Raw genomic sequence first — 12,432 nt, forward strand, 5'->3', positions numbered from 1 at the left:
GCACTCATAGTCCATCCCGTCTGTTCTCCCTCTCCTCCTTCAGAGAGAGAAAGAAATACATCTTTATGTGTACTGCACATATATGTATGAAAAATAAACTTCCTCTGTAGCAAGTAAACCCAAGAACAATGTTGCTAGCAGCTGTTGTGCTTAAAGCCCAGTGCAGAACACTGGTCCATTATGAGCTTTCAATGCTCTTCTCAACATCAGTAATCAACGTGCCAGTACAATGTATTGTAAACTCAAATGCCCAGGCCAGGAGACCACAAAAGCTTTTCTGTCTTGTGTGAGTGAACTGAAAAGTCTTTCACAGTGCTGCAGAATATGCTGGCAGACTGCGTCAGTTCAGAGCCCACAGTGTTCCAGAAGATGGTTATGTACAAGGAGGGCAAATCTTGTCTAATCCTTGATTAAGAAGCTACTATAACTGTTACTTTTAAAAAATGAGAAGAATCATATGTATATCTCAAATACAACCATCAGATAATTACAGGCTGCCCAGTGGCTGCATGAAGTGCAGTAGCTGAGGAACAGAAAAAGTCTGTGTTCCTTCAGCAGCAGCAGGACATCTTATCCACTCTCACAAACATAAAGTAAGACCTATCCTTTAAAAACAGACATACACCTATTTCCTCCTGGTTTATCAAATATTCTCATAGACAATCATTTTTGCAAGCAGAAAGTTACAAAGCCAGAGTTTTATAGCAACAATGGTAGTTTTTCTTAAAGGTGAAATCCCAAGGTAACAAGCACCCAGTCCTATGATTTTCACTCACATTTGTACATTTGTAGTTGTTGGGAAGAGTTAAGACTACATTGGGTAAAATAGCATCAAAGTGAAACCAAATAACTTCTCACTGCATGGTCCATCTAAAAAGGAAGGTACCTGCTAGGATTTTTAGGAAGTTTTGCTAGGTATCAATGGAAGCAACGAGATGTGAGAGAGAGGAAGATCAGCTTAGCAAACAGAATACTGCTTTTTGTAATTTTATTTTAAATGAAAATGTGCTCAGATACAGCCCAGTTATATAAGCAGAAATTTAGACAAATGTTTAAAGCTAACAAACTCCTGTAATTGATCTCTTAGCTTCACAATTCTTTTGTCATTGATTATAAGCTCAGACTAAATTCAGTCTTTTGCATTACCCAGATTCAAAATCAATGATGTTAAAATACAAAAATGTCTTAAATTTCACTTTCCACCCTAACTTACAAGAGTAATAAAACCACTGAAATGCCTTCACTAATAAGCCACACTGACATGATATAAAACTGTACAAACTGTTGTTTAAAACAAGCATTATAGGGTAAGTTATGGCAGCGCTAAAGATTTTAAGCAGAATTTTTTTCCCACTTGTCCTTATGTAGACTCTTTTGACTAAATTACAAATAAAAACCATTTTGAAAATGTACTCTTAAATTCACCAGAATAAAAAAAGCCCAAAAAACTATCTGAGAGAAAAGTCTATATTCTACGGTGTGTACTCACACTCCAAATTCCCAGGATGTGGAACGCTATTGGAACAAGGGTTTTCCTCATGCTTGATGTACTTAGAAACACATCCTGCACCTGACAAGGTGAGCAGTCTGCATGCTGGAAAAGTACTGAGTACTGCTGAGTAAAGCAACTGAGACAAAGTATGGCTTAAGTTCAGTGTGGTTAAGGCAGAGTACGTGTTTTGAAGCTCTCACTTCTTCTGCTTCCACATAAAAGCACTAGTGCTCTAGGAATGTGTTTAAGAGCTTTGGTTAAAAAGACCTGCTGGAGCTGGAGGTGGTTCCCAGAGATAATCTAAAGAAATTCACTATAATGAGCTAGACAGTCCCTAAAAATCCCCTTCGTTGACTTCATATTCTTACAGCCATTAGGTCCAAAGCTCCAAATATATATATATGTACTAAAAAGACAAACATGTCAAGTACAGCTTTCTCAAAATACCCACCCCTTATTTGTCCCCTGTAAGACACATCTCCCCCTCTGGATCAGGCATCATCTGAAATTTTACCTGAGTGTGGCAATACTTTGGCCTAATAAGTAAACCAGGTCTAGTCCTAACCTTGCAAAAGATGTAGAATTAATGCTTTATCAGGCCAAATTCTGCACACTGTTATGCTGACCTCTTTCTAAAGGAATTTCTGTGACATTAATTTAGATTAGTTTAGATTTTCAAGTGAAGGCAAATTGTAGCCCATTTTAGCCCATTAAAATAAACTAACCCACAGTTTCTGTTTGAAGAATCAATAGCTTAAACAAAGCATTGGCAGCACTTTCCACATTTACAAGAAAACCTCCACTCACCCCATTTGACGAGTTTTCAATTATTATTTATCCTTTCCAGTGCTAACAATTTCTACCTTATCCACAGAAAGACACCAAAGCTCAGGAAAGCATATCAACAGGGGTGTCGTATTGTTGCATAAGCTTATGCTTAAAGATGCCAGAAAGTAACTGGGCTCTGATCATTCTTTGGCTTGAAGCTGGAGCCTCCTTGGATAGATCAGTTCTTCCACTTGTTGGAGTCCCATGCCAGGAACCAGCCTGTGAATGTTGGGGGTTCATGCCCCTGCTTCACAATGACAATGGAGGTCCTCTTATCTCTGCCAGAAGGATCTGTTTCAATATAGCGTTTGGCTAAAACCAGAGAGGAAATATAACATATAATATATTAGTTCATTCCTTTGGTATAAGAAACACATTAAAAGCCCTAGTGAAAGAACCCAGGGCTACTATAACACAGTATTCAATTAAATTATTTCAAAGGCAATTAAATGTTCAGGTAATTGCTGATTTCTCCCAGCTGCCAGTGAAGGAATTTTCCACAAGGTTGAAACAGAGGGATTGTTGCTTTGATCAGTTCATTGCCATACACCTGGGTTTTGGCTCCTGAATAGGAGAAAAAAAAACACTGCTAGTGCTGTGTAGATGCACAAGCTTCATTCCTGCTTTGCTTATGTAAAAGCCAGTATAGTTTCCCCTAACATCACAAGATGACATCCACACAGTTCAGAAACACAGTCAGGTAACCCCAGATGCTCCAGGGAAATACCTGCAAGTGTTTTTTAGCACAAACTTTGTCAGAAGAGCTCAGCTATGTGAAATCACACCAGAGAGAATATATGATTTTCCAAGGAGGTGCATTCCATATGACTTGTCATGCTTTGTTCTGTAGTTGGAATTTCCTCCTCCTAATTTAAATTCAGTGAACAGTGGCAGGGGAAGGACTTGAGGATTTATTGGCATGCCTTTGACTGTATAAATTAGTGTAGGGCACAGCTCAATAGGTATCTCCTTTTCAATTCTTTCTCTTCTCAGTGCAGTTTCTTTTCATGGAGCTCTCCTATATATTCTTTAAAAAGCTCTGCAGCCTAATAATACTATCTTGATTAATTTTATCCTTCATATGCTTACAGATAATAAAGATAAAATTAGTTTTAAAGCACATTTGAAGGAGAAAATAATTTTCTTCAGGATTAAATCCTAATAAGCTCAGTAACTCCTTTAAACACTGTAAACATAATTAGATTTCTTCTAAATCATCTTTTTCACTTCTTTAAGTAATATTGATGCTACTTCACTCAAAATTCTTCCAAATTGATTTGATTTACCAGATTTAACGGATTCCTGTCGCTCAGTTTCATTAGCATCCTTCCCAATCCAGACAAAAACCTGCAAGCAGAGGAAAGAGATAGCTCCCATGTTGTTACAAGGATGTTGTGTACAGCAGGTAAAGTACAAAACAATTGATTCCACCAGGAGAAAGAATATACACTATAAAAAGACTGCACAGAAATACAGCTGTCACAAACCACAACTGATATTATTTTTTCCCTTGTGCAAGAGATCGTAGTTCTATCCTCCAAAATCCACAGAAAATGTAATTAGAGTTCCCTTCACCACAGTGCATAAAGGTCCATATTTCCAGTGTCAAAAAAGTGGTGAGATTTCAGAGGGTAGAGTTAGTCTTGCAAGGAAATCAGAAGCCTTAGTCTGCAGTCCCCACGTAGTTGGTTGGTTGGTTGGGGTTTTTTCCTGCCAAGGATCCTTTTGGAGACCAACTATGTGTCTCAGACTTCCTTCCTTCTTACCTGAGTCACTACGTCCCAACTACTTTCCATCCAGCTCTTCCACCCACCTTGTCCCATCACTGTTTTATACATGAACCTTGGACATTCCTTCTCATTTCCAAAAACCTCAGCCTTTTCTTCCTTAAGGATTAGGCTGAAGAACACAAATAAAGTATGGGATCTGTGGCTTCCTCCCCACTTTCCTCCAAGGAAAGAGGAAGGGTAGAGAATATACTGTAAGAAACAGATGTGCTTTATTGCACCCCCAAGTAAGTTTACAAGTCATCCAAAAAGCTCTCAGCAGTCTCAGTTTTCAGTGAACCTGTGAAAATGACAGATTGTTTTTGCCAACCTCCATGCAGTTTGTCTGAAGAAAACTGTGTAAGGGTTTAGACTTTGCCCCCTTCTCTAATAAAACCTTTTGTAGGTGCTGCTGCTAAATGGATTTTGTGGCTTCCGAATACCTTTTATGCAATAACTTTCTGTTTTAAAAATCAGTAAACTTTATTGATAAAATCAAGAACATTATTGAGAGCCTTTCAGGGGCTCATACTCTTTCAGCATCCATTGGTTTTAATGGGGAGTGCCTGCCATGATCCTACATGATGCTTGGAAAATCACTCGTGTGTGTTCACCCTAGCACATCATGTAGCTCAAAAAATACAGCTCCCTTTGGTATAATTTAAAGAAAACAAACCCTTTTCCATTCTCAAAAGATTATTTTTCTTCCCATCTTATGATCTAAGTGGTAAGGAATAAATTATCCTCGTTACCATGAAAAGCAGTGGTCAAGGACACAGCTTACCTGCTCCCAAGCATCCAGCAACATAACATCATCTTCAGCCAAATCGTCCTGAGTGAATTCTCCTGGGACCTCCTCAATCTGAAAAGGACATTATGCTTTGGTTTGGGTTTTTGGTTTGGTTTTTGTTTTTTTTTTTCATAATTTATCAAGATCTTCTGATTTTGCACAGACCAAAGATACTTTTAAGAGGGTAAGGCTAGAAGCTGTTGCACAATTCTTTTTGCTCCTAAAGGATCAAGCCCTAAACTGATTTGATGAATGTGTCAAGGGTGTTTTTCTGAAAGGAAACAGATCACATAATTGCATATCCTATAAAATCAGCTCAAAGTTTGTCAGGATTGATAGGATATCCTCAAGAGGGGCAGAGGTTTACATTGCAATTCTGACTGTTGTTAAGTTGGGACTGAGGTCTGACAGAAGGCAGCGACAGGGAAATTCCCATAGAGCACCTTGTACCAAGCAAATCAATCAGCTGATCCCAGCTGAGGTATTCCTGCAGCTTACATTCATTAATAAGGTAAAGAAACTGCACTGGTCTGCAAAGGGTGAGCTCAGTGATGAAATACACACCCAAGCAAGTTTTCCAGTCACTTGACAGTGGGATATTACAGTTGACTAAGGCATCTCAAGGCTTAGTCCCCAGAGGAAAGGCAGACTGTTTGCTTCTTCCAAGGATGTGCAGGCAGATAGGAAAGCAGTTTAGTACTGTTCTGTGTGAGAAGGAGAGATAGCAATGTAGCTAGTGGTCAGCCCTCTACTTTTAAAGGACTGTCAAGGGTGTGGCTATGCTTGGTCATGTAGGAGTGCTGAAGAGACGGTGAGCAGATGGTGCAAAAGACACTCCTTTTCTCCACCCTGTGTTACAGTGCCAGGTCAGAGTGATCTGACCTACCTCTTCTGGTGAGCTCTAACAGTGATGATTCTGTTAACTAAAGAAATGCTTCAGGAAAGAGGGGATTTCACAGAATTTGGAGGGAATTTAAAACGAAAACCAAACAAGTGCATAGCTGCCAGAGCACTATTTACAGAGAGCTTTGTTCCTGTATTTCAGAGGAGTGTTTTAGAAGCTTTGTTAGAAGAATACACTTCACTACTTTTATTAAAAAGTAATCCTTATTAAAAGTTCCTATTTGTTTTATCCCTCTTCAAATGAATGGGCTGTGTTTTAAGGAGACTGCAGAGATGGTGGCAAACTATGTCCCCTCCCTAAAAATTAGTAGAACTGTGCCAGACAGTGACACAGTGTTGCCCTCCCAGAATATAGTAATAAAGCCTGAATCACAGGCTTAATACACAGTGCCCACTTTGGGGTATTTCTGCTAAGGAACTAGGTCTTCCTACCTCTTAAGCATAGGTTTATACCTCAGACACGTAATTTCATGTCTTAAATCTCTATGGAAAAATTCAGACTGCTAGAGATTTTTGGCAAGGAACATTTCCTCACCACCACTATCAAACACATTAAGGGGCAAGGCACTGACCTTTCTCAGTGAAAGCAGTCTGGCAATGGTCTGCCAGAACACTATTGCTTTCAACTGGGCAAATACCTCATCATTTTTCATCTGCAGGCCTCTAGTCCCTGGCTGGAGCAGGCTCTGTGCGCAGACTTCATTATTCATCATTCTGTCCATCCATTGCATTTGGATTGATTTAAAGCATGAAATATCAATTCTCCAGCTCTTGTTAAGCACAGCTAACTAAGCCAGATCTCCAGATTCATTTAATGTCTGATGATTCCCAAAGCAAAATATACCAGAAACTATACAATTAAACAGAGAAGAAAGTATCCCTCATATACTCACAATAAATCTACCAGTCTTGTTAGAACAACCATACAGGCGAGGGGGGTGATCTCCAGCCTTTGTCAAGAGTTGTGATGACGTCTGGTACTTTTTTTTACCTCCCAGTGCTTTCCAGAATTCCTCTGAAATACACAGTATATAATTTATTCAGCAGTGGATTTAATATTTGATGGTTTAGCTTGTTAGATACATTTCAAGAATCCCCAAACAATATCTGTGCTGTCTCAAAGATGAGTACATTTTCCTATAGTTCTTCCCACAGTTTGTCAAAATAGTAATGAAAATATCACTTGCAGACCTAGAAAGAACGATGCACTATGTCCTTCTCCCCTCCTAGGCACTTGCAGTAAAGAAAGGACCACATTCCTCTGCAGCTCCTACTACTGTCCTGCAGACTTCCAGGGCATCACACTGGGCCAGTTCTGGATGGATCTCCATAGTAAATGTCAGGTTGGATTTTAAAATGGAAAAAGTGAGCATATAGTTCTGGCTACAAAATATATATAATCACAAAACCCTATTTAGGCTGTATTTCCATGCAGTGCTCTGTATTCTTAGCTACCTATTAGCAACCATGTGGCCTCATACTAACCAGGTTCCTGGCCTTCATTAATCTTAGCAGTCTGGCAATTAAGAATGCTGGCAATGTATTGAGCTCCATGTTCCTCTTCTTTGCTTGAGCCTTTTCCTACCCAGGTGTAGCCAGAGTTGTTTGGCAGTTTCAGAACAAAGACATCATTAGAGTTTAGAGACATTGCATCAACATCAACCTAGATCAAAAAAAAAAAAAAACTGTTTAATTCTCCATATTTTCAAATAAGGTAATCACTATTTTGCATGCTTATATAAACTGTGTAGGTAGATCTTAATCAGCTATGCTTTTTTCCTTCAAATTTTCCCTAGGTTTATACTGATATAAGTTACAGAACCTAACCTGAGACAGGGAGCCTGCTTGAAGGGCAAAACTTAGGACTGTTTGGCAGTGAGAAAAACTGTCTCATAAGGGTTGCTGATTCTTATCTATTCTTTATCAGCTGACTCTTCACTACACGTTTTCTTACAGTTTCCTCTGAAAGCTGTAGATTGGTTGCACCAAGTTACAGCATATTCTCTTTGATTTATTACATGGATTGTTCACTTAGGGCAGTGGATTTGATTTGGAATTCTGCATTCCTACTAGATGTGACTACCCAACAAGATTAGTCAGAGAGGCTATGGCAGCTATACCATTTCCCATGGAGAACAGTTGATTCATCTAGCAGGTGACCTTACCTCTGCAATCCTAGTAATAGCTGCAAGGTTCCTGCGGATTTGGAAGAGTCGTGTCAGTGGAGCAGGTTTCTGACCTTCGTTCCTGGATGTCCCATCCTTGTAGACAATAAGTGGTTTGTTTTTGAACAAGCTCAGTAAATGTGCAGGCTCTTTGCCTTGGCTGACTCGGATCTGTACATACATAAAGAAATGCAATAAAAGAAATAAAAGGACACAGGTAGTTATTTTTGGTCTTTGTTGAATAGCGCGGGGGATGTTAGCCAATAACGTGAAGTTTGTTAGCATGAGGGAGAAGTGGCAAGCAGAGAAAACCTAAAGATATAGTTCCAGACACATTAAAGTTAGAGCATTTGTGAGACTTTTTTGTCAATCATGCTGACACAAAGACAAGATTCAACCTTCTAACATAACGTTTAGCTGATTAAAATGGCTGCTATCTACTGTAATGAGAAAATTACTCTTTTTCAAAAGAATTGTCATTTCATAGCATTTTATAGAGTGACTGAAGAACTATCATGGAAGTTTAGGTGCCTTGTATTTAAGCAGAACAGAAAGAGTATTCATCCTGTTCATTATTTCTATGTGTATTTTATCTGCAAGAGGGTGAAAAAGATGAGCATAAATCTATCTTGCAGATAACGTAGACGACAAAAATGAACTTATATTAGAGACGCAAAAGATGTTATTTCAATCTCAAAAAAAAAAACATTGAGCTATGAAGAATAGATATTTTTAGGTTAATGTATGATAAAAGTCATTTGTAGACAACTATTTATTCTTCCTTTGTATCAGTGCCACCTGTCAAGGTGGAGGGCTACGACTACCTGCCTTTCACTCCTGGAAAGAAAGAGGAAAAAGGGAACGAGGCATGCTGCATACCCAACAGAGGAGAATTGGACAGCTCCAGCCCCTTAGCCCTGCCTGGTGAGGCTTGAGGCAGCAGTGGTCATGCTGGGCAGCAGGAGCAAGTGTTTCTACTGCAGAGACCACAACAGCTGCCTGTTGAGGATACCCTGGAACACATACAGTTGTGTGTATGCCAAACTGCAGCAGGATTTTACAGATGGGGAAAAAACCTAATCACCAAACAAAACAAAACAAGCCAACAAAAAAAGCTGAAGGAAACATACTCTTGCAAAACAAATAGGGAAAAATGACTTTTTTTAGTCATTTGTACTGTAATGCCATCTAGTGACCACAAAGTAGTACATTTAAACTCTTCAAATAATGCTAATACAGACGTTAAGCACAGGCAATATAATCTAGGTAGCCATGTACATGCATACAAATGCACACATATTTGAATGTATATATACACACATATATACATTCCTAAATTTATTTTAGGCTAAAAGTGCTTTAAAGTATTGTGTCCATTGCGCCGAGATGGATCTCCTTCAGTTTTAATAGAGAGTTTTTAAGCACATTACTATTGCAGTTGAGAGTAGTAATATTATTAGTACTGTAGTATTAGTACTGGCCTTAGGTATGAGGCTGGCCCACACTGTGCTGGACTCTGTCCAAATATAGAACTTGTGTTAGGAATATTTCAAGCAGTAATTGCTTAGAAGTGTTCTAACCCTTCCTTAATATAATTTCAATCATAAATCATTACTGATTAATGGTTAAAAGCATAGTCTGCCATCTAGATTAACTGTACCTTAGTGGGTGGGAGAAGCCTTTTACTTTGGTAATTAAAAAATGGCAATCACAGAATTCTCTGACTGCCTAGAAAATCTCTGTCCCTTGTTCTCTTACAGCTCTGGCTTTCCTGTGAAAAGAGGAGACCTCTCACCTCTCCACTTACTCACCACTCCTCAGCAGTGATGAAAGAACATCACACACCCTAGTCATGTTAGGACTAGCTTATCGCCTCACACCTGTTAGCTGTCAGTGTCCTGCACCTTGCCTTGCACACCCCACTTCTGCAAGTGAGGGTGTGTGTCCTGCTTTCATGGAGCTGCAAGCACTACAGGATGGGAAAACCCAAGTTATGTTCCTCAGTAAGGCAGGCACAAGCCAGATGCTGTCACACAGTTCATCATATCATAGAATCATAGAATGCTGAGGTTTGGAAGCGACCTTAAAGATCATCTAGTTCCAAACCCCCTGCCATGGGCTGGGACACCTTCCACTAGACCAGGCTGCTCAGCATCATGTGGCTTTCATATCTCCCAGTTTTGGCCCGCTAAAAGTCAGGGGTCCTGTCTGGGCTAACCATGACAGCTTCCTCCATAATCAAAAGGAGACAGGAGAGCTCCCACAGGGGTTTCACCCTGTTAGACACCTGCTTCAGGGGAGATGCTCTGGGAGGATCTTATCTGGTCTCTGCTTACCATGTACAGCATCTGTAAGTCTAGGCAGGACTAAAACCTAATTTTTAGACAGTGAAAGTCAAAGGAAAGAAAAGGCAGTTTTAGGCTGTGTTCTATCTGTGTTCTTCTGAATATCTACATTCAGAAAGAATGATTCAAATGGGGAACCTCCAGTGACTTTAAAGGGAGCCCATGGTGTTTGGCTTATACAGATCACGAGCAGCTAACTTTCCCAGTCTTCAAACACTACCTCCTCCTTTCAGTTCTTATAAAAATTGTTATATTTTGCATGCTGTATTGAATTTTATCCAAAAGACACTAACCTGCACAGCCTGACCATTCAATAACCGATCCAGCTGAACAGTCAGAAATGCAGATGCAGTCAGTTCATCTTTTGTAGCATGGGCTCCTTGCCTAAGAGAGAAAGACAAAGAGAAAGACAGTGGTTAAGTCCAGTTTCAAAATGATTCAGAGCTTATACTGCATAACAAATGCACAGTAAACAATCTTGCATTTACATGTGGTTCTACTGAAAAGAACATAAAGTCAGCATAAAATAATATCCACATTCTGGAGGTTTGTGCAAAGCCAACCAAACACACCATGTGTAGATGATCTGTCCTTTAGGGTAAGTGTAGAGGACAATGTAGCAGTCGCCACCATAGAACTGTCCATAAGTCTCAGGTCCCACAGGAACCCTGCCACTGCTTTCGACACGCCAGATCTGGGGAAACAGAGATATCACTGGAGTATGCTGCACTTCATCCTGAGACTCTGCAAGAAGCAATTCACTGTGTCATCCCTTTGAGTGATCTTTGTTTCTGTTCCAAAGTGTTATGGAATAAAACCAGGAAGGATTCTTCATGAAGTAGATCTATACACCCTGCACCCACTCAATGAATGAATAAAGACCATCAACAAGCCAATGCTGTACACTTTTCTTTGTCTGATGCTTTAATGCCACATGATCATCTCATAATGCTATGTTGAACTTACTTGAAGATCTTAAGATGACAATATGACATGAATGGCACAACACTGTGATTCATCACAGTACTACCATATCATTTGGGAGAGACACACTGCAGAGAGCACACTGTTATGCAGATTTCTTCCTATTTGATTCATTACAGCCCAGTTCAGTTAACAACTGTTCTCCAAAAACATACTACTAAAATTATAAATCAAAAAATGCTGCAGATCAAAGCTGCTTTGGCTTAAGCCTACGGACCATCTCAAGTATGATGTTAGAAACCTAGAAAACATAGCAATGAGACTGTAGGTATTTATCTCTTCTTTTTCTTCTGTAATCCTAACATGCAGGCCTGTATTCAAGAGGCTGTGTTGCTAAAATGGCAAACCAGCCCTGTGTAATCCAAAGATATTCCTGCAGTGGGATATGGATAGATTTAGAAAGACTGTACAGTCATTTTTTCTCTCCAAATCCAGGCTACCTGAGAAACATAATAGGGACAAAGAAGGTTCTTCTAGAAAGCAGACTGGATACATACATAAAGACACAGAATTGAATTTTTTGACTCCAAGGGCAAGTCTTCCCATTCCAGATTTCAAGCTGATATAAGCCAGAAGTCTTTCCTTAGGCTAAGGATCATATTCAAAGTACATCTTTAACAGGTATTGTGTAGAGATTCAATTTCTACTTCCAAGTATCTTTTCTGATGATAGAAGTAACACTGCCACTAATGTAGCATTACTCTATACAACAGTGTAAATGGGAAAACATAGTGTAGCAGCCTATCCCATTACACTTAACAAACTACACTGGGTAGGTGGGATACAATTTAACACAACACAAAAATTACCTCTACTTTCCCTGAACCATCATCTACCATGTTGTGCTGGGCAGCCATTTGTGGAGACTCATGTAACTTGGTAGCATCAAATTCAACCTGCTCAATTTTAGCCACTCTCTCTGTGACATACACTTTGCCAAAGCCATCACTTTGATCTTTATCCTTCCAGTCTTTAAAAAATTGTTTGAAAATTGGCGTTTCACCTCCTTCTGGAAAGACTTGAATCTGAAATGAAGCAAGACACATGAAATGGAAGGAAAACAAAACTGACACAGTTACTCAAATAGAAACTTTTCTGAGTTACTTGTTAGTGAAATATTGCCCTTATGTCTTACCAGCCCTTAAAATATTTTTTGCTG

At 39.4% G+C, this 12,432-nt stretch overlaps 1 protein-coding gene across 1 annotated transcript in view; it reads right to left on the reverse strand.

Moving 5' to 3' along the window:
- Positions 1 to 971: 971 nt before the first annotated feature.
- SCIN (scinderin) overlaps positions 972 to 12,432 on the reverse strand; it is a 47,715-nt gene continuing 36,254 nt past the window's right edge. The window contains exons 8-16 of the mRNA XM_062605092.1: positions 12,083 to 12,298; positions 10,862 to 10,983; positions 10,583 to 10,673; positions 7,945 to 8,115; positions 7,265 to 7,442; positions 6,673 to 6,794; positions 4,871 to 4,948; positions 3,607 to 3,667; positions 972 to 2,632 (exon numbers count right to left, since the gene is read on the reverse strand). Of these exons, the coding sequence (XP_062461076.1) occupies positions 2,499 to 2,632; positions 3,607 to 3,667; positions 4,871 to 4,948; positions 6,673 to 6,794; positions 7,265 to 7,442; positions 7,945 to 8,115; positions 10,583 to 10,673; positions 10,862 to 10,983; positions 12,083 to 12,298 (1,173 nt within the window). The 3' untranslated portion in view covers positions 972 to 2,498. The remainder of the gene's footprint in view (positions 2,633 to 3,606; positions 3,668 to 4,870; positions 4,949 to 6,672; positions 6,795 to 7,264; positions 7,443 to 7,944; positions 8,116 to 10,582; positions 10,674 to 10,861; positions 10,984 to 12,082; positions 12,299 to 12,432) is intronic.

This window comes from Pezoporus occidentalis, unplaced genomic scaffold, assembly GCF_034315485.1.
Source record: "Pezoporus occidentalis ecotype Australia unplaced genomic scaffold, CSIRO_AGI_Poc_V1 ctg9, whole genome shotgun sequence".
In the NCBI taxonomy this organism is placed as follows: domain Eukaryota; kingdom Metazoa; phylum Chordata; class Aves; order Psittaciformes; family Psittacidae; genus Pezoporus; species Pezoporus occidentalis.